Below are 16,697 nucleotides of genomic sequence, written 5' to 3'. Positions count from 1 at the left end.
AAATATTAATAATTAATAATTAATTGTTCATAAATATTAAGAGCAAGCTGTTCCTCCATTTCTTTTTCCTTCAGCAGTCAAATTTATAGTCCACGTTAAATTTATCCACACTGTTACTATTGTGGTACTTTGGAAGTCTTTTTGCAAATTAAACTTCATAATTCACCAAGGCCCCAAAATCCATCAAGTCACTAAGCTTTTCCCAAAATAATATCTAGATAGATGTATAGTTTCCAAGTTCACCAAGATTATTTCTCTTCTTTTTTCACTTTTCCACATTCAAATTGGTTAATATCTTCTCTGAATATCACAAGAGTCTTTATGGAGTATTTATAAATATTGCATCAGTAAGCAATATTAATAAATATTAATAGTAAGCATATTCCTAGTAGTCTTTGCTTTTTAAAAAAGTTCTTTCAAAATAGTTAGTCTAGGCTTTCTTCTAGTTCAATCTCTGTTGTTGTTGTTTTACAGTTGCTCTGTTAATTATTTCTGGATATGTCAATAGCTCGGAAAGCTTAGTTGCTGCTACTCTCGTTGAGTGAAAATCCTGCTCCACCCCTTTTTTGAGTCCCACTTTCAAAGTTTTCTAGTGTTATATCAGGGTTAATTCATTTGCAGAAGATTAGAAAGTTCTCACTTAGTTCTCATTTGCTCTTTGATTTTTATCTTCCTGTCTCTCACCAAGCTGTCACAGCTTCTGATCAGCCATGATGACCATCTTATCTCCAGTTGGCTCCAAGGGGCTTCCCTATGTTCTAGCAGGAGATTATCTTAATCCATGAAGTCTTTGGGGCTTCCCCTCTACCTTTGCTATCACCCCCAGAATTAAAGCTGCTCTATAGTTCATGTTTCATATTTTATCTATTCTTAGTATATGGAATGTAATCTATTTCTCTGTTTTTCTCTTTCTTGATCTCTCTCATTTATCTAACTATGAGTGATCTTACATTATCCAGCCAGAAGAGATCAATCAAATATATACAGTATTTGAAATTAACTATTTTTTAAAACAAAGTCAGAACATCAGCCAGAAAATAATATATAACACCAGCACACCAATCTATATAGTAACAAAAAGCACACACCATCATTAGCCATAGTCTTTGATTTAATATAAAACCTTGTTATAACATCTCTGGTAATTGTTTATCTGGCCTGGTTTCAGAAATTTTTATTAATGTCATTGATGATTGTTATTATGACAATTTAAGGATATGGTATTTCAAATAGATTGAGTTGTTTTACCAATTATTATAATTCAAAATTGACATGGAATGAAGAGAGGTAAACGACAACACATAACACATTACTTCAAAGTATGTGATTTTATGCTGCATGTAAACTGAACAAAAATAAACACCAACATAAGGAGCCTTAATGAGTTTTCATCATCAGATGTTCTTTGGTGTTCAGGGCAGGTCTCAGGATAATAATGTAGCATTTGGGGATAAAGATGCAGCCCAGTAAACCCAGGCTGGAGGCCACAATGGAGAAAATCTGCACAGCTACCATGTATTTCCCTTTAGTGCTCAGGTAGGTGGGGACAAATGAGATCCAAACACTGCAAAAAACCAACATGCTGAAGGTGATCAGTTTGGCTTCATTGAAGGAACCAGGCAGCTTTCGAGCCAGAAATGCCACCAAGAAGCAAATGGCAGCCAGAAAACCCATGTAGCCAAGGGCAGAGTAGAACATGGTGACAGAGCCTTCATTGCATTGCAGCAGGATGTGTTCTGGTTGGGAATGAAAGTCTGAATCTGGGAATGGGGAAAAGATTCCCAGCCATATGATACAGATGCATACTTGAATACCAGAGCAGGATAAAACAATAGAGTTGGCCAGACTCTTCCCCAGCCATTTCCTCATGCTGCTGCCTGGCTTCGTGGCCAAAAATGCAACTACCACCATTACAGTCTTGGCCAACAAGGAAGACACAGCAATTGAGAAAACAATACTGAAAATGGTTTGTCGAAGGAGACAGGTCATTTTCACGGGGCGACCGATGAATAGAAGTGGGGTCAAGAAAGCAAGCAAGAGGGAGATCTGAAGAATGTAGGTGAGGTCCCGGTTGTTAGCTTTGACTATGGGAGTTTGTTGGTATTTAATGAAGATTCCCAGAATAAAGGTTGTGGTTAGGGACAAAGCAATAGCAAAGAAAGCCAGGATGAGTCCCAACCACTCTTCATAGGATAAGAAACTTATATTTTTGGGAACACACTGATCTCGCTTCTTATTGGAATACTGGTCATCTGGACACCTTTCACAATGGGCTGCATCTGGAAAAAATGGTTAGCATGTATCTATTTCTGCAACTATAGGAGCATAAAAACTACATCAGAAATCAATTACTTCATTTTGAAGGAATAACATAACAATTCTGCCCAGGGATATTCATATGACACAACATTAGTTGTATTTATCAACACTCTTTTGAAAGACTGCAGATGAACGTGATTATCAGCTCTCAAAACTTCTTTCCTTAAACCAAGCAAACAAGTCAATAGATATCAGCAATCTTTCATTATTTATTTTAATGCTCACATCAGCATCCAAATTTGCTCATAGTGCCCAATCTTTGAAAAGTTTATGGATGCCTTCAAGAAATGTAATGTTTATCTTGCTTCTTGATTTAATGCCCCTAAGAAACAATAGAGAATTTTAATTGAATCCTGAGTTTGTTTGTTTTTTTTGTTATTTTTGGAGCTACCTACTGTACCTTTTTGCCCAGAGTATGTTCCTTCCATACACAGAGAACAGTCGTAGCAGCAAACTGGGGCTCCCTCTCTCACAAGCTTGGTGTAACCTGGAGAGCAACTTTCTGTACATCTTGAATAAGGCACCATCTAAACATAAATAGAAAGATTATTTTCAGAAGTTCAGGAGCACATTTAGCAAAATCAGTCAAGATGTAGTGGCATGAACTTTAATTAGTCTACTTGCAGGGGGGGAAATGAAAGGCCATTCTCTTTCTCAATCAATCTCCATTGTAGATCCCAAAAGAGACTCATTGCCTTATTCTTTTTTCCAAAGGAAAGTAGCTCCATAGCAAAAGATGTTTCTCCTTAGGGCATGTATGAGAATGCTATAATACCCAGAAATCCATCCCATGGGCAAATCTTCCACTGTCATGCTGGCAGTCCCACCCATCTAGTTCTGGTCAGGTGCAGAGGTGTAGAGAGAAAGGCTGACCTTGGGTTCTAGAAAGGAATTTTATTTTGACAACATCACATTCTACTCCTTACTATTTCCCCTCCCAATTCCCCACTAATGAAATAGCATAGTAGAATAGAATATTACTGTGGCAGGCCAAAGATCCCAAAAGGAACCAGCATACATACATACATACATACATACATACATACATACATACATACACACACACAAACACACACACACACACACACACACCATTTACAGGTATGCAGGTCTTGGTGTATTCGGGTATTTTTCTGTGTAAGATTGAGAGTACCTTGGCAATGTTTCGACGATGTTCCAGCCGTCATTTTCAGGCTGGTGCCTTCAGCTTCGTGCTTGTGCAAGCAAAGCATGATCGGAGCTGTCGTCTTTCTATAAATATTGGTCTGTGTGTGTGGAGTGCTGGCTTTGTTGCTGTAAGTGGATTGGTTGGCTGAGTTGTAACATCTTGATTAGTTGATGGAGTCGATGTTTGCAGATTAGTCGGCTGTTTCATAACATCCTTTGTGGCTGAGGTACTGGCGGTACTCTAACCAAATTAATCTCCAAAACTGAACACTTCAACAAGAGAATAATTATGGAAGCCATCAAAATAGAGAAACACCCCCACAACATGAATAAACGTGACGATACCTCTCACCTACCAGACATCTGGAAACTAGCCGTAGTCAACAAACGAGTCCCAACCACGAAAACCGACACTGGACCCATAACAACACAGGACGCAACCACCAATCACCCTCACCAGATTCAAACCCAAACCCATCCCATAGACCAAATGCAACCACCATCCAGAAGCCAAACCATGGTGGCATCACCAACTGCTGCACCCCCCTTCAACCCCCACAAAAAGCAAACTGACACACACCATGAACATATGGCCAGACCGCAAATTCGGAGCAAACCAAAGCCTGGGATGTTAGACCACAGCCATCTGCTCAGGACATTACATCACAGAACTCAGGAGGTTACAACGCAAAGGCTCAGGATGTTACAATGCAGCAAACCCCCCAGGAGGATGCAGCACAGGACTCAGGATATCACTACAATAGAGCTCAGGATGTCATCACACAGCCCATTATCCAGGTTGTTACAACACAAAAGAACAATAGGCACACAGCCAGTACCTCAGCCACACAGGATGTTATGAAACAGCTGACTAATCTGCAGATATCGACTCCATCAACTAATCAAGATGTTACAACACAGCCAAACAATCCGCTTACAGCAACAAAGCCAGCACTCCACACCCACCCCACCAATAAAGAAAGACGATAGCTCCAATTATGCTTTGTTTGCACAAGCACAAAGACGAAGGCACCAGCCTGAAGATGAGTGGGACCTCTTCGAAACATAGCCAAGATACTCTCAATCTTACATGGGAAAAGAACCGAATACGCCAAGACTTGCATATATATATGGTGTGTTCTAGGGAACCATTGGATTTTTGTAGATTAGGATGTCCAGAAAGAGAAGTTGGTTGTTTGCTTCTATTTCCATAGTGAGTTGTATTTTGGGATGTAGGCTGTTGAAATGTGTGAGGAAGTTGTCCAGTTTTCCTTTCCTGTGTGGCCAAATCACGAAAGAAAACACATCATATGCGGAGTTGAAGTTACACTCACCAAAATCAACCCAGATGAAGCCAATAAAATCAGACTTGCAATCATCAACATCCTTTGTTCCAGTAATCCACCCAGAAGCAACTTACAACAACAAGAAGAAAAAGCACTCACCAACCTGAGGAAAGACAACAAGATAATCATTCTCCCAGGAGACAAAGGTAACGCCACAGTGGTGATGAACACGTCTGACTACCAAGCCAAACTATCTAACCTACTCCAAGACCCCACTTACAAACCTCTAAACACAGACCCCACCACCTACTTGGAGAAAACCACTAAATCCAAAATAAAAGCCTCTCCCATCAGTGAAGAGATCCAGCAAAGAATCATCCCCAGACATAAATCTTCCAGATGCCCCAAACTCTATGGCCTCCCCAAGATACACAAAGAAGGAACACCACTCAGACCCATAGTCAGCTCCATAGGCTCACCTCTACAGAATCTTACCAAATTCCTCGCCAAACAACTCAAAACCTACGCAGAATCCATCACCTCACATGTACAAAACTCATTCCACTTCATAGAAACAATAAAGAAACAAAACCTACAACCCAGTGACCTACTCATGAGTTTTGATGTCATATCCCTCTTCACCCAAGTGCCTATAAAAGAAGCCTTGACAGCTATCCAGAACAAACACAACCCCCCTAAACACATCCTGGACCTGACCAATCACTGCCTAACCAACACATACTTCATCCATAATTGACAAAGATACAAACAGGTAGAAGGAGCACCCATGGGATCACCCCTATCACCCGTCATCGCAAACTTATACATTGTACATTTTGAAACTAACACCTTAGATAAATCTGAACACAAACCCAAACTCTGGCTTAGATATGTTGATGACACTTTCATGATTTGGCTACATGGGAAAGAAAAACTGGACAACTTCCTCACATATCTCAACAGCCTACACCCCAAAATACAATCCACCAAGGAAATAGAAGCAAACAACCAACTTCCCTTTCTGGACGTCCTAATCTAGGACACACCATCTAATGGAAAAAACCACCAACCGCTACTTAAACGCACAATCCCATCACCACCCTGCACAGATCACCTCTGTAGCCAAGACACTTATCTCCAGAATCAAACACCTAGCCGACAAAGACCACTGAAAACTGAATTACACACTCTCACAAACGTATTAATCTCCAACGGATTCCAAAGAAACACAATTGCCAACCTAATCTAAAAGGAGACACCCCCCAAGAACTGAGACACAAAACAGGACAACAGCATCGCCCTCCTCCCTTACATCAAAGGCACCACAGATAAAATCAGCAAAATTCTCCACAAACACAATATCAAGACAGCCTTCAACACTGACCAAAAAATAGCCAACATCTTAAGAAACCCAAAAGACAAAATCCAGCTAGAAAACCAAGGAGTACAAAATACCATGCAAAATCTGCCCAGCCACATACATTGGACAAACTAATAGGAGAATAAATGCACACATCACAGAACACAAGAACACAGTAAAAAAAACACTTCCTAATTTTTCCAGCACCTTAAAGCAACAGGACATGAAATTGATTTTGAAGGAACCAAATTAATCTCAAAAACTGAACACTTCAACAAGAGAATAATTATGGAATCCATCAAAATAGAGAAACACCCCCACAACCAATGTTCCCTCTAATTTTTTTTCAATGTGAGCAGAAAAGTATAGTGTTTGAGCGGCACATTTTCATGCCTGAGCACCTGAATTTTTTTTCACAGATGTCACCTAAGACAACAACGAAATCAGTATTATTTGAAACTCAAAGTTATGTTTCTTCAAGGTACCCGCTTAATTAAAAGTGTTATTTAATATCAGTATCACTTAACAACGCTCCTGCTTAGCAACCAAAATGTTGGCTCAGAAACTCTGGCATTTGAAGCACGCAAGTCTTAAAGCTGTCAAGTTACAAGACTCTTGCACCCCAACCCTTTGGGGGTCTTCAAACCTGACAGCTTTAAGACTTGTGGACTTCAACTCCCAGAATTCCTCCTCCAGTCATGTTGGCTCAGAAACTGGCATTTGAAGTGTGCAAGTCTTAAAGCTGTCAAGTTACAAGACCCTTGCACCCCTAACCCTTTAGAAAAAAACGCAGAGGTCTTCAAACCTGACAGCTTTAAGACTTGTGGACTTCAACTCCCAGAATTCCTCCTCCAGTCATGTTGCAGCGACGTTATCTGCGTGGATCTGCTCCATCTTTGGTTTCTTCATCGTGGGCAGGGCTGCTGCTGAAGATGCTGATGAGCTGCCACCAGAATAACTGCTGCTACCTCCTCCTCCTCCAACAGCACCACCACATTTGTACCTGAGCTCAGCGCCACATTACCCCTGCCCCTCCTCCTCCACCGTGATTTTGAGGAGCCATGAGGCTTTTTTCCCCCTGCTACCCCCCGCCTTACTACTGGCTCCCGCAGCCTCATGGCTCCTCAAAAGCACGGCGGCGAAGGAGGAGGGGGCAGGGGTAACGCGGCGCTGAGCTCAGGTGCTCCGAGTGGGGGGGAGGCACAGCTGCCACGCGCGGGGATGCCGGCTGGAGCTTTGGCGGCTTCACCTCAGCCGCAGCGCCGGGCAGCAAATCCGGCAGTGCTGTTAGAGGAAGAGGAGGTGGTAGCAGTTATTCCAGTGGTGGCGGGGGCTTTGGTGCTTCACAACTACCCTCAGTCACCCCGTGCTCATCAAAGCAAGTCCGGGGAGGTCCTTTGCGGGCAGCCCGTTCTAGCTGCCTGCAAAGTACCTCCCCAGCTTCTGGAGCCTGTGGCAATAGAAATCACTGTGTGGCAGTTGGAAAATGCTGCACGGTGTTTTCTTGCCACGTGCGCGGCCGCGCAGCCGCACACCTTAGAGGGAACATTGCCCACAACATGAATAAATGTGATGATACCTCCCACCTACCAGACATCTGGAAACCAGCCCTAATCCACAAACGAGGCCCACCCACCACCCAGGCCGTTACAACACGAAATAACAATGGACACACAGCCAGTACCAATCAGCACCAATCTACAAATCATGATACAACCACACAACCAATCATTCCACTTACTGAAACAAAGCCAGCCAGCACTACAGCCAGCCCTCTGAGTCTGTGCAAAGAATTGGAAACAGAAATTTAAGTAAGAAATCTGGGCGTGGCTTAGCAGTATTAACAATCTGCTGCTCTGTGAAGTAAACTATCAGTCTGTCTGGGCCTGTCTGCTGATATGAAACTAACTGCTTTTGTTTGCCTGTAACTCTCCTGCCTTGTGTTTACTTGGAAGAACCTCCTGTTGGTATTGTACATTTATTCATCTAGTTTTATGTATATAAAGAAGTTAATGAATCCAGCTGAATCGGTTATCTGTGTGTGCTTTCTGGATTTGAATTTATGCAACAAACTCTGACAATATTAATAAATTAATGAGGCTTTAAGTTCTCTTATTTCGAAGTTATCTCAATTGGCCGCAATAAGAATTATTTCTGAGGAGAAAAAATTCTACATATGGAGAAAAGTAGAAGAGCAAAATCCAAGCAGCTTCAACTACTTTGTTAAATAATGTTGGCCATTGGATGGTATTTTGATTGACAGAAATCTTGACTTCCAAGGAGGCTTGTCTTTCTACATTTTCAATTTTCACGCCTGCATCTGATTTGTTCAAAAGTGATATCCACTGCATGATATCAAAGTCACCAACAGGAACTCCATTTTCTTCAAAAGAAATTCCATCTCTGGAAATATTGTGATGTTGGAAGTCTCTCAGGAACCTATGAAACTGCAGAAACATAGAAAAAAAACATGACAATTTCAGCCTTTATTCAGTATTTTCTTGCTATTATTCTGGATTGGTGGTTCTCTGAATAACTCAACCTCTTCAAATCACTATTACCATCTGAAACAGATTGATTCAGCATCAATTGAACCTCAAAGGAGAAGACTTACCTGCCATGGCTGTACAATCTGGGCTGACTGATGGTATCCAGCCCGCATTCTCCTTTTACTCCATTGGGAGGAAGAGGCAGCATTGAGGACCCAGGCCACAACTTGAATTATTTGGAAGATACTGGAGGAATCCTGAGACAGGATTCTTGCAATCACATCATGGGGTGGGAATTCCCAGTTCTCTTTTTCTCTGCATTTTTTCCAAACCTTCTTAGATAACAGAGGACTTGAATAGGAACATTGGAATGCTTCCTTTCCATATGATATGACCATAGATGCATAAGAATTAAAGTCATAATACTGAGCCCTTCTCTTTGTCTGGATGAGGAAGGAAAACAAAGCATATTTATTTTGGAGATCAACCGAGAGGTCTAAAATACCTACACTTAAAGCTGTCAAAGTTGTTGCAATCCACACCCTTCCCACAGTGGATGTATTAGTCATATCAATTGTTTGTATTATTACTGCTAACATTACTGAGGCTTGAAAGTCCAGTTGACATACTATAATTTTTATTTGACTCTTGATAAGAGAAAAGAACATTGTCCTTTTTTCTTGCATGACAGTTTCTCCAGTACTTGTCTTCATATTTGCTTCTAGGACGGTTCCTGAGAGGACAACGCAAATCCCATTTTTAAGAGCGAGAACTTCGAAGCGTCTTTTGACTTTTTCTCCTCTGTCATTGTCCTGAGAAAGGAGGCCGATCCACGTCCATCGGAAATGCAGGAGAAGCTGGACAATGGCAGAGTAAGGGGGTTCTTGGTTTGGGGTCAGCCGATATGAAAAAGGCAAATGATTATTTTGCTCAGCCATCTGGTTGATGACACTGTAGTTGATCTAAAAATAAAAGAGAAGTAATTGGTAGTTTGTGCCAGTTTTAATGATAAAAGTCAGATGGTAAATCTAAGGGCCTTTCCCCACGGCTGAGAGACGTTTCAAACAATAACTGCATGAATTTTGCTAGTTCCCTTGACATTATGTCCTGTTGTCTTGTATGCTCCCTTTGAAACCATGGAGCTCTGAATTATCTATGGGTAAGTTTCATGGGTGGTCCTCATAGAGCACACCCTCCTGGTCACATTATAATTCACCCATTCACTCCGTCCATTACTCAATCAGAATAGAGCTGGGAAGTCTTATAATAATAATAATAATAATAATAATAATAATAATAATAATAATAATAATAATAATAATAATAATAATAATAATAATAATAAAAAATATTTATTTCTTAGCCGCACTCTCTCCCGAAGGACTCGGGCGGCATACAATAAAACATATGAAATACATATATAGACAAGACATACATATAACAAAGACGTATACCAAGACATGTACAAGGAGGAGGTCAGCTAATGAGTAAAAACAATTAAAATCACAATGTTTAAAAAACCCCTAAATAATTGAATACAATTAAAATACCCAAATAAAAAACCCATCAGGAGCGATATAGTTAGATCAACGTTGAGCCAGGCAAGCTACTTGGAATAGGTGGGTCTTGAGCTTTATACGAAAGGAGCGGAGGTCAGAGGTATTCCTAATATCCGGAGGGAGGTCATTCCACAGGGCTGGGCCCGCCACAGAGAAGGCTCTACTCCTAGGCGCCGCCCCCCGACACTGTCTGGTGGACGGCACCTGGAGGAGGCCCTCTCTGTGCGAGCGGATTGGTCGCAGAGATGTATGGGACAGAATACGATCCCGCAAGTAACTAGGTCCGGAGCCATGGAGCGCTTTAAAGATTGTTATCAAAATCTTGAAACGCACCCGATAGACCACAGGAAGCCAGTGCAGCTCGCGCAGGAACGGTGTCACATGGGAGTACCTAGTACTCCCCATAATTACCCGCGCGGCTGCGTTCTGGACCAACTGTAGCCTCCGGGTGCATTTCAAGGGAAGCCCCATGTAGAGTCAAGCAGGAGACCCTAATCCAAGGGTCTCAACCTCAAGGCCCGGGGGCTGGATCTGACCTGCAGGGTGCTTAGATCTGGCTCGCAGGGCCATCCTGTAAATAACAAAAGACCGGCGCATGGTGCCTCTGCCAGCAAAGAGGGAGCTACAGCATGCCCCCTCAAATTCCATTTTGGCTGGGAAAGTGTTGCAGGAGACCATCGCAGCGGAAAACCAAGTTCCGGAGCCTGGTTTTGCTGGCAGAGCATTTGCGCTACCACAGGTGCCCCCTGACACAAGTGATGACATGCTGGCCACACCCACCTTGGCCACATCTCCCCCCAAGGTCAAACACAACCCTGATGCGGCCCTCAATGAAATCGAGTGACACTTCTGCCCTAGTCCAACCCCCTGCTCAAGGAGACCCAATACCATTTCAGACAAGTGACTCTCCAGTCTCTTCTTAGAAAAACCCAGTGATGAAGCAACCACAACTTCTGGAGGGAAGCTGTTCCACTGGTTAATTGTCCTCAAAGCCTTATTTCCAGGTTTCTTCCCTCCTTGCTTAGTTTCCATCTTTTGTTTCTTGTTCTACCATCTGCTGCTTTGGAAAATAAATTGACCTCCTCCTCCTCTTTGTGGCGGCCTCTCAAACACTAGAATACTACTATACACTCATGGAATATCTTTTTAAACTGACAAACACATTAATTTCTCATAGATTATTCTCATAGACATTGCTTATTTGATTCTTTCATATGTTGGGCTTAAAATATTGTTTGTTATATCCCACCCAGCAATTGTTTAATAATGGTATATTATTTCTTTGTCTTCATTCATATAATTGATTTCAAATATTTCTATATAAACTCTTTAATTGGCTGAATTTCTTTCAGACATTTGAAATGCAGAACTCGGATTAATAACTTCACTTTAAAGCAGACCCAGTGTCTGTGGAGACTCAGGGCAGGATTTGAGGTGTAGGAGCAACTGTGGGGACCCCAACGGATTATTTATTATTATTTATTTTATTCAATTTATAAGTCGCTCCCTCTCCACGAAGGGACTCGGGGCGGCGTACAATTAAATATACAAGCATATGACACAGAGGAGGTATATACATAAAACATTTTTACAATTCATAAATAAAATAGCCATAAAGTTAAAAAGAAATAACAATAAAATTAAAACAATTAAAATACCCTAAAATTTGAAATTTATCATTTAAAATTGCCAGGGGGATTAGAGAATATAGTTCTAATTTAAGCCAGGCCGGTTAGTCGGAACAGGTGGGTCTTGAGTTTCTTGCAGAAGGAGCGGAGATCGGTAGTTGTCCTTATGTCAGGGGGGAGGTCATTCCATAGGGCTGGGCCCATCACAGAGAAGGCCCTACTCCTGGGCGCCGCCCTCTGGCACTGCTTTGTGGACGGCACCCGGAGGAGTCCCTCTCTGTGAGAGCGAATTGGTCGCAGGGATGTATGGGGCAGGATGCGATCCCGCAGGTAACTAGGTCCTGTGCCACGGAGCGCTTTAAAGATGGTAATCAACACCTTGAAACGCACTCGGTAGACTACAGGGAGCCAGTGCAGCTCGCGCAGGAGAGGTGTTACATGGGAGTACCTCGTACTCCCCATAATTGCCCGCGCGGCCACGTTCTGGACCAGCTGCAGTCCCCGGGTGCATCTCAAGGGGAGCCCCATGTAGAGAGCATTGCAGTAGTCCAGATGGGACATCACCAGCGCATGAGTGACTGTGCGAAGGGCATCCCGGTCCAATAGGGGGCGCAATTGGCGCACCAGGTGAACCTGGTGGAACGCCCCCCTTGCCACGGCTGCCACATGGTCATCCATAGACAGCCGGGCATCTAGGAGGACGCCCAGATTGCGCGCCCACTCCATGGGGGCCAGTTGCTCGCCCCCAATGGCCAGCGATGGCATCCACTAGTTGAACCGGGGGGCCGGTAGCCACAGCCACTCCGTCTTGGAGGGGTTGAGTTTAAGTCTGTTGTCTCCCATCCAGACCCGTACGGCTTCCAAACACCGGGACATCATTTCGACGGCCTCGTTGGGGTGGTTCGGGGTGGAGATGTACAGCTGCGTATCGTCAGCGTACAGATGATATCCCACCCCAAAACCACGGATGATCTCACCCAGCAGCTTCATATATGTGTTGAACAGGAGGGGCGAGAGGACCGACCCCTGCGGCACCCCACAAGTGAGCGGCCTCAGGGTCGACCTCTGCTCCCCTGCCAACACACATTGCCTCCGGTCGGAGAGGTAGGAGCAGAACCACCGCAAAACGGTGCCCCTTACCCCCAGCCCCTCCAGCCGGCGCAATAAGATACCATGGTCGATGGTATCAAAAGCCGCTGAGAGGTCTAATAGGACCAGGATAGAGGAACTACCCCTATCTCTGGCCCTCCAGAGATCATCTGCCAACGCGACCAAGGCCGTCTCTGTGCTGTGCCCGGGTCGGAAGCCGGACTGGCACGGGTCTAGATAATCAGTTTCCTCCAGGTGACGTGGGAACTGTTGGGCCACCACACTCTCTACAACCTTCACTAAGAAGGGAAGGTTGGAGACGGGACGATAATTAGCTAGCTCAGTTGGGTCCAGAGAAGGCTTCTTGAGTAAGGGCCTCACAACCGCCTCTTTCAAGGCGGCTGGTAGGAACCCCTCACTCAATGAAGCGTTCACTAGTCCCAAGAGCCAGCCTCTTGTGACCTCCCAGGATGCCAGTACAAGCCAGGAGGGACACTGGTCCAATAAACATGTGGTGGCTCGCAGTCACCCACGCAACCTGTCCATATCTTCAGCAGTAACAGAGTCAAACTCCTCCCAAGATGGTCTCTCAAGACTCGCCTCGGACGTCCCACCTGGATCACTGAGGGGGACCCATTCCCTCCGGATTTGAGCGATTTTATCCTGCAGATATTCCCCAAATTCCTCTGCCCTGCCCTGCAAGGGGGCTTCCCGCGGCCTCTGTGACAGGAGGGAGCGGGTCACCCGAAACAGGGCGGCAGGGTGGTTTTCTGCGGACGCAATAAGAGCGGCACAATATCGGCGTTTGGCCACTCTTAATGCCACAAGGTATGTCCTTAAGTAGGTTCTTACCTGTGTTCAGTCAAATTCGGAACGGGAGGATCTCCATCTGCTCTCTAGGCATCTCTTGTGGCGTTTCATCGCCCTTAGCTCCTCGGTAAACCAATGAGCCAGGGTGGTTCGTTGCCACAGGAGAGGCCGCAAAGGCGCAACCCGGTCTAAGGCCCTGGCGGCCGCACTATTCCATGCGGCTACCAGGTCCTCCATCCGGGAGCGGGTCAGGTCTACAGGAAGTGGCCCAAGCTCTGTCTGGAACCTATCCGGTTCCATCAGGCGCCTGGGGCGGAACCATCTAGGACATTCTGGTTCCGCCTCCCCGCGGTGGGGGGTAGTGCCAGGGAAGTCAAGCCAGAGAAGTGAGTGATCTGACCATGACAGGGGTGTGATGACTAAGTCCCCTATTCCCAGATCACTCGTCCACTGGCCAGAGACAAAAACAAGATCCAGCGTGTGGCCTCCCTTGTGCATGGGGCCCTGAATTAATTGAGTCAGGTCCATGGCTGTCATGGAAGCCATGAACTCCCGAACCACCTCGGATGCTTCTCCCATCGACGGCAGGTTGAAATCCCCCATAACTAAAAGTTTGGGGGTCTCAACCGCCATCTCTGCGATCAGCTCGAGGAGTTCAGGCAGGGCCGCTGATGTATAGCGAGGAGCCAAGTATACAATCAGCAGGCCCAACTGTCTCCCTGGGTCCCATCTCACGCCCAGAGACTCAAACCCGGATGTCTGTGGCACAGTGAACTCTCTCGGTTCCAGACTCTCCCGTATAACCACCGCTACCCAACCACCGCTACCCTGGGCCCGTGGCTGGTGGAATACTCGGTAGCCTGGTGGGCACATTTCCACGAGGGGTAAGCCTCCCTCGTGGCCCAACCAGGTCTCCGTTATTCCTTCGAGGTCTGGCTCCCCCTCTGAAATCAGGTCTTTTATGAGGGGGGCCTTGTTGACAACGGACCTCGCGTTACACAACATCAGCCTCAGGCCCTGGCTCTGTAGATCCTGGCCACCTAGAATGCGGGGGTTGGTACAAGTGACCGGGCGTGTCCAGCGACCATGGTCTCCCAACCGACTGCAAGTTCTTCGTCTGTCCTCGCACCCACCCCTCCCTACGACCGTTGGTATAACGAAGCCCTCTGTTGGAATGTTATTTTCCCTCCTCTCCCCCGCTCCGCTCACTCCCCTCCTGACCACACCTGTTCGCCTGGCTCTAATCCCATTCCTGGCCTGTTTAACCCTCCCCCCCACTCCGGAACCCCTTAAAACTGTTAAAAAGCTTTTTATTAAAAATCCCCTGAGCTTCCGTTTCCTCCACCTCTCTGGGTTAATAAACCCGTCATCAAGGTGGGCCCTTGAAAGGGCAGAGGGCCATACCTGCGAGAGGGGGGACTCTTGCAGCAGCAGCAGGTCTAACCTCGAATAGATCTTGTTCCTATAACTACCACAGGGCCGCATGCGTTTTCGGGTGCTGTAGTTGTTTCCCTGATTTTGTAAGCCGGGATTCCCAACAAAAGGGGATAAATAAATGGTAATTGTCCATCCCTAGGTGGAAAGGATGGGGTGGTGAGTTTGCCAGCTGATCTATGGGTGGAGCTGAGATGCAGTTCGTGGTGGACGGTAAGGGCAAAGCCCATAGTCAGAATGGTAAAGTTGATAAATAAGAATAAGTGAGTGGGAGAGGCAAGTTGTCAGTAAAGAAAACGGCAGGGGAAGAGTCAAACCTTAGGCGTGTGGCCACTCGCTTCTCCAGCGTCTCCCCCTCCACGTCCACGTCCAGCCTTCGTCGCCAGTGGCCCTCCGCCTACTCAGCGACCCAGAGCCGTATTCTGAGGCCCGCAGTACTATTTCGATCTCCTCCACAGTCCTCCTGATGATCTTCCGGCGCCCTCCGGTGCTTCGGGCCTCATTCTCCCTCTCGCGGCCCTCCCTGCTGGTCTGGTGTTTATGGCGACCGAGGAGTTTGGCACTCGGCGTCTCCGACCGCCCCCACCGCCTCTGCCTCCATACAGTCGCCACTGGGCCGCTCGGGTCGTTAGGGTCACCCCCATCGCCGCTCCTGTCCTCGTTATTCATCCGCTCGGGCCATTTGCCGCTCTGTTTCGCTTCGTTCTGCACCGCCCCACTTAGAAACGCTCAAAAACGCCAGCTCAGAATGGTCCTCCCAGCTCCAGCTGGCCCGCTCTCCTTCTTCCATCCGGCTATCCGACCACCCTGGTGGGCCAGCTTGGATCCAGGGCGAAGTCGAGGGTGGTCGCCAACAAATCCCCAGCCCTCGAGGTGGAAACAGGGGCCGGCAGCATCCCTACCCCGTCGGAGAGCCCCCGCGATCCTGCGGAGCTCAGAGGCAAGCCGCCATTTCCCCATTGTATATGAGCATGAGGTATCAGCAGTGGTGTGTTTTAAATAATTCCACCACCGGTTCACGAAAAATGTTAGTGTGTGTCCTTCCATCATGTGCAAAGCTTGGCCGAGCAGCCTTTTGGGGCCTGCTCCCCTCCATCTCTGCTCTCTGGGGCAACAGATGCTTCTCTCTGCACTGTTGAGAGAGCGTCTTGTGCAATTTAGCAGCTGTGAGCTGACTCTTTTCTCTAAGTCCCATCCGAAAAGTGCTGTGGCTGAGAGAAATAGCATTCAACATGGCTGCTGCTTCTCTGTGCCACAGTGCTTTCCGGATGGGAAAAGATGCTGCTCACAGCTGCTAAATTGTACAAGATGCTCTCCCAACAAGAGCAGCAATGGAGAGAAGTAGCTGCCAATCCAAAGAACACATAATAATACAATAGCAGAGTTGGAAGGGACCTTGGAGTTCTTCTAGTCCAACCCCTGTCTAGGCAGGAAACTCTATACCATTTCAGACAAATAGCTATCCAACATCTTCTTAAAGACTTCCAGTGTTGGGGCATTCACAACTTCTGGAGGCAAGCTGTTCCATAGAGCCCAGGAAAATGAAATCGGTCACT

General features: G+C 45.8%; 1 protein-coding gene across 1 annotated transcript in view; it reads right to left on the bottom strand.

Moving 5' to 3' along the window:
- Positions 1-1,377: 1,377 nt before the first annotated feature.
- LOC309401502 (uncharacterized protein) overlaps positions 1,378-16,697 on the bottom strand; it is a gene marked incomplete at both ends in the record, with an annotated part of 36,547 nt that continues 21,227 nt past the window's right edge. Inside the window, 5 exons of the mRNA XM_081970564.1 lie at positions 1,378-2,279; positions 2,720-2,846; positions 8,747-8,847; positions 9,325-9,583; positions 15,580-15,846. Of these exons, the coding sequence (XP_081826690.1) occupies positions 1,378-2,279; positions 2,720-2,846; positions 8,747-8,847; positions 9,325-9,583; positions 15,580-15,846 (1,656 nt within the window). The remainder of the gene's footprint in view (positions 2,280-2,719; positions 2,847-8,746; positions 8,848-9,324; positions 9,584-15,579; positions 15,847-16,697) is intronic.

This window comes from Natrix helvetica (genome assembly GCF_964273705.1).
Source record: "Natrix helvetica genome assembly, chromosome: 1".
In the NCBI taxonomy this organism is placed as follows: domain Eukaryota; kingdom Metazoa; phylum Chordata; class Lepidosauria; order Squamata; family Natricidae; genus Natrix; species Natrix helvetica.
This window is presented reverse-complemented; position numbering and strand designations above follow the sequence as displayed.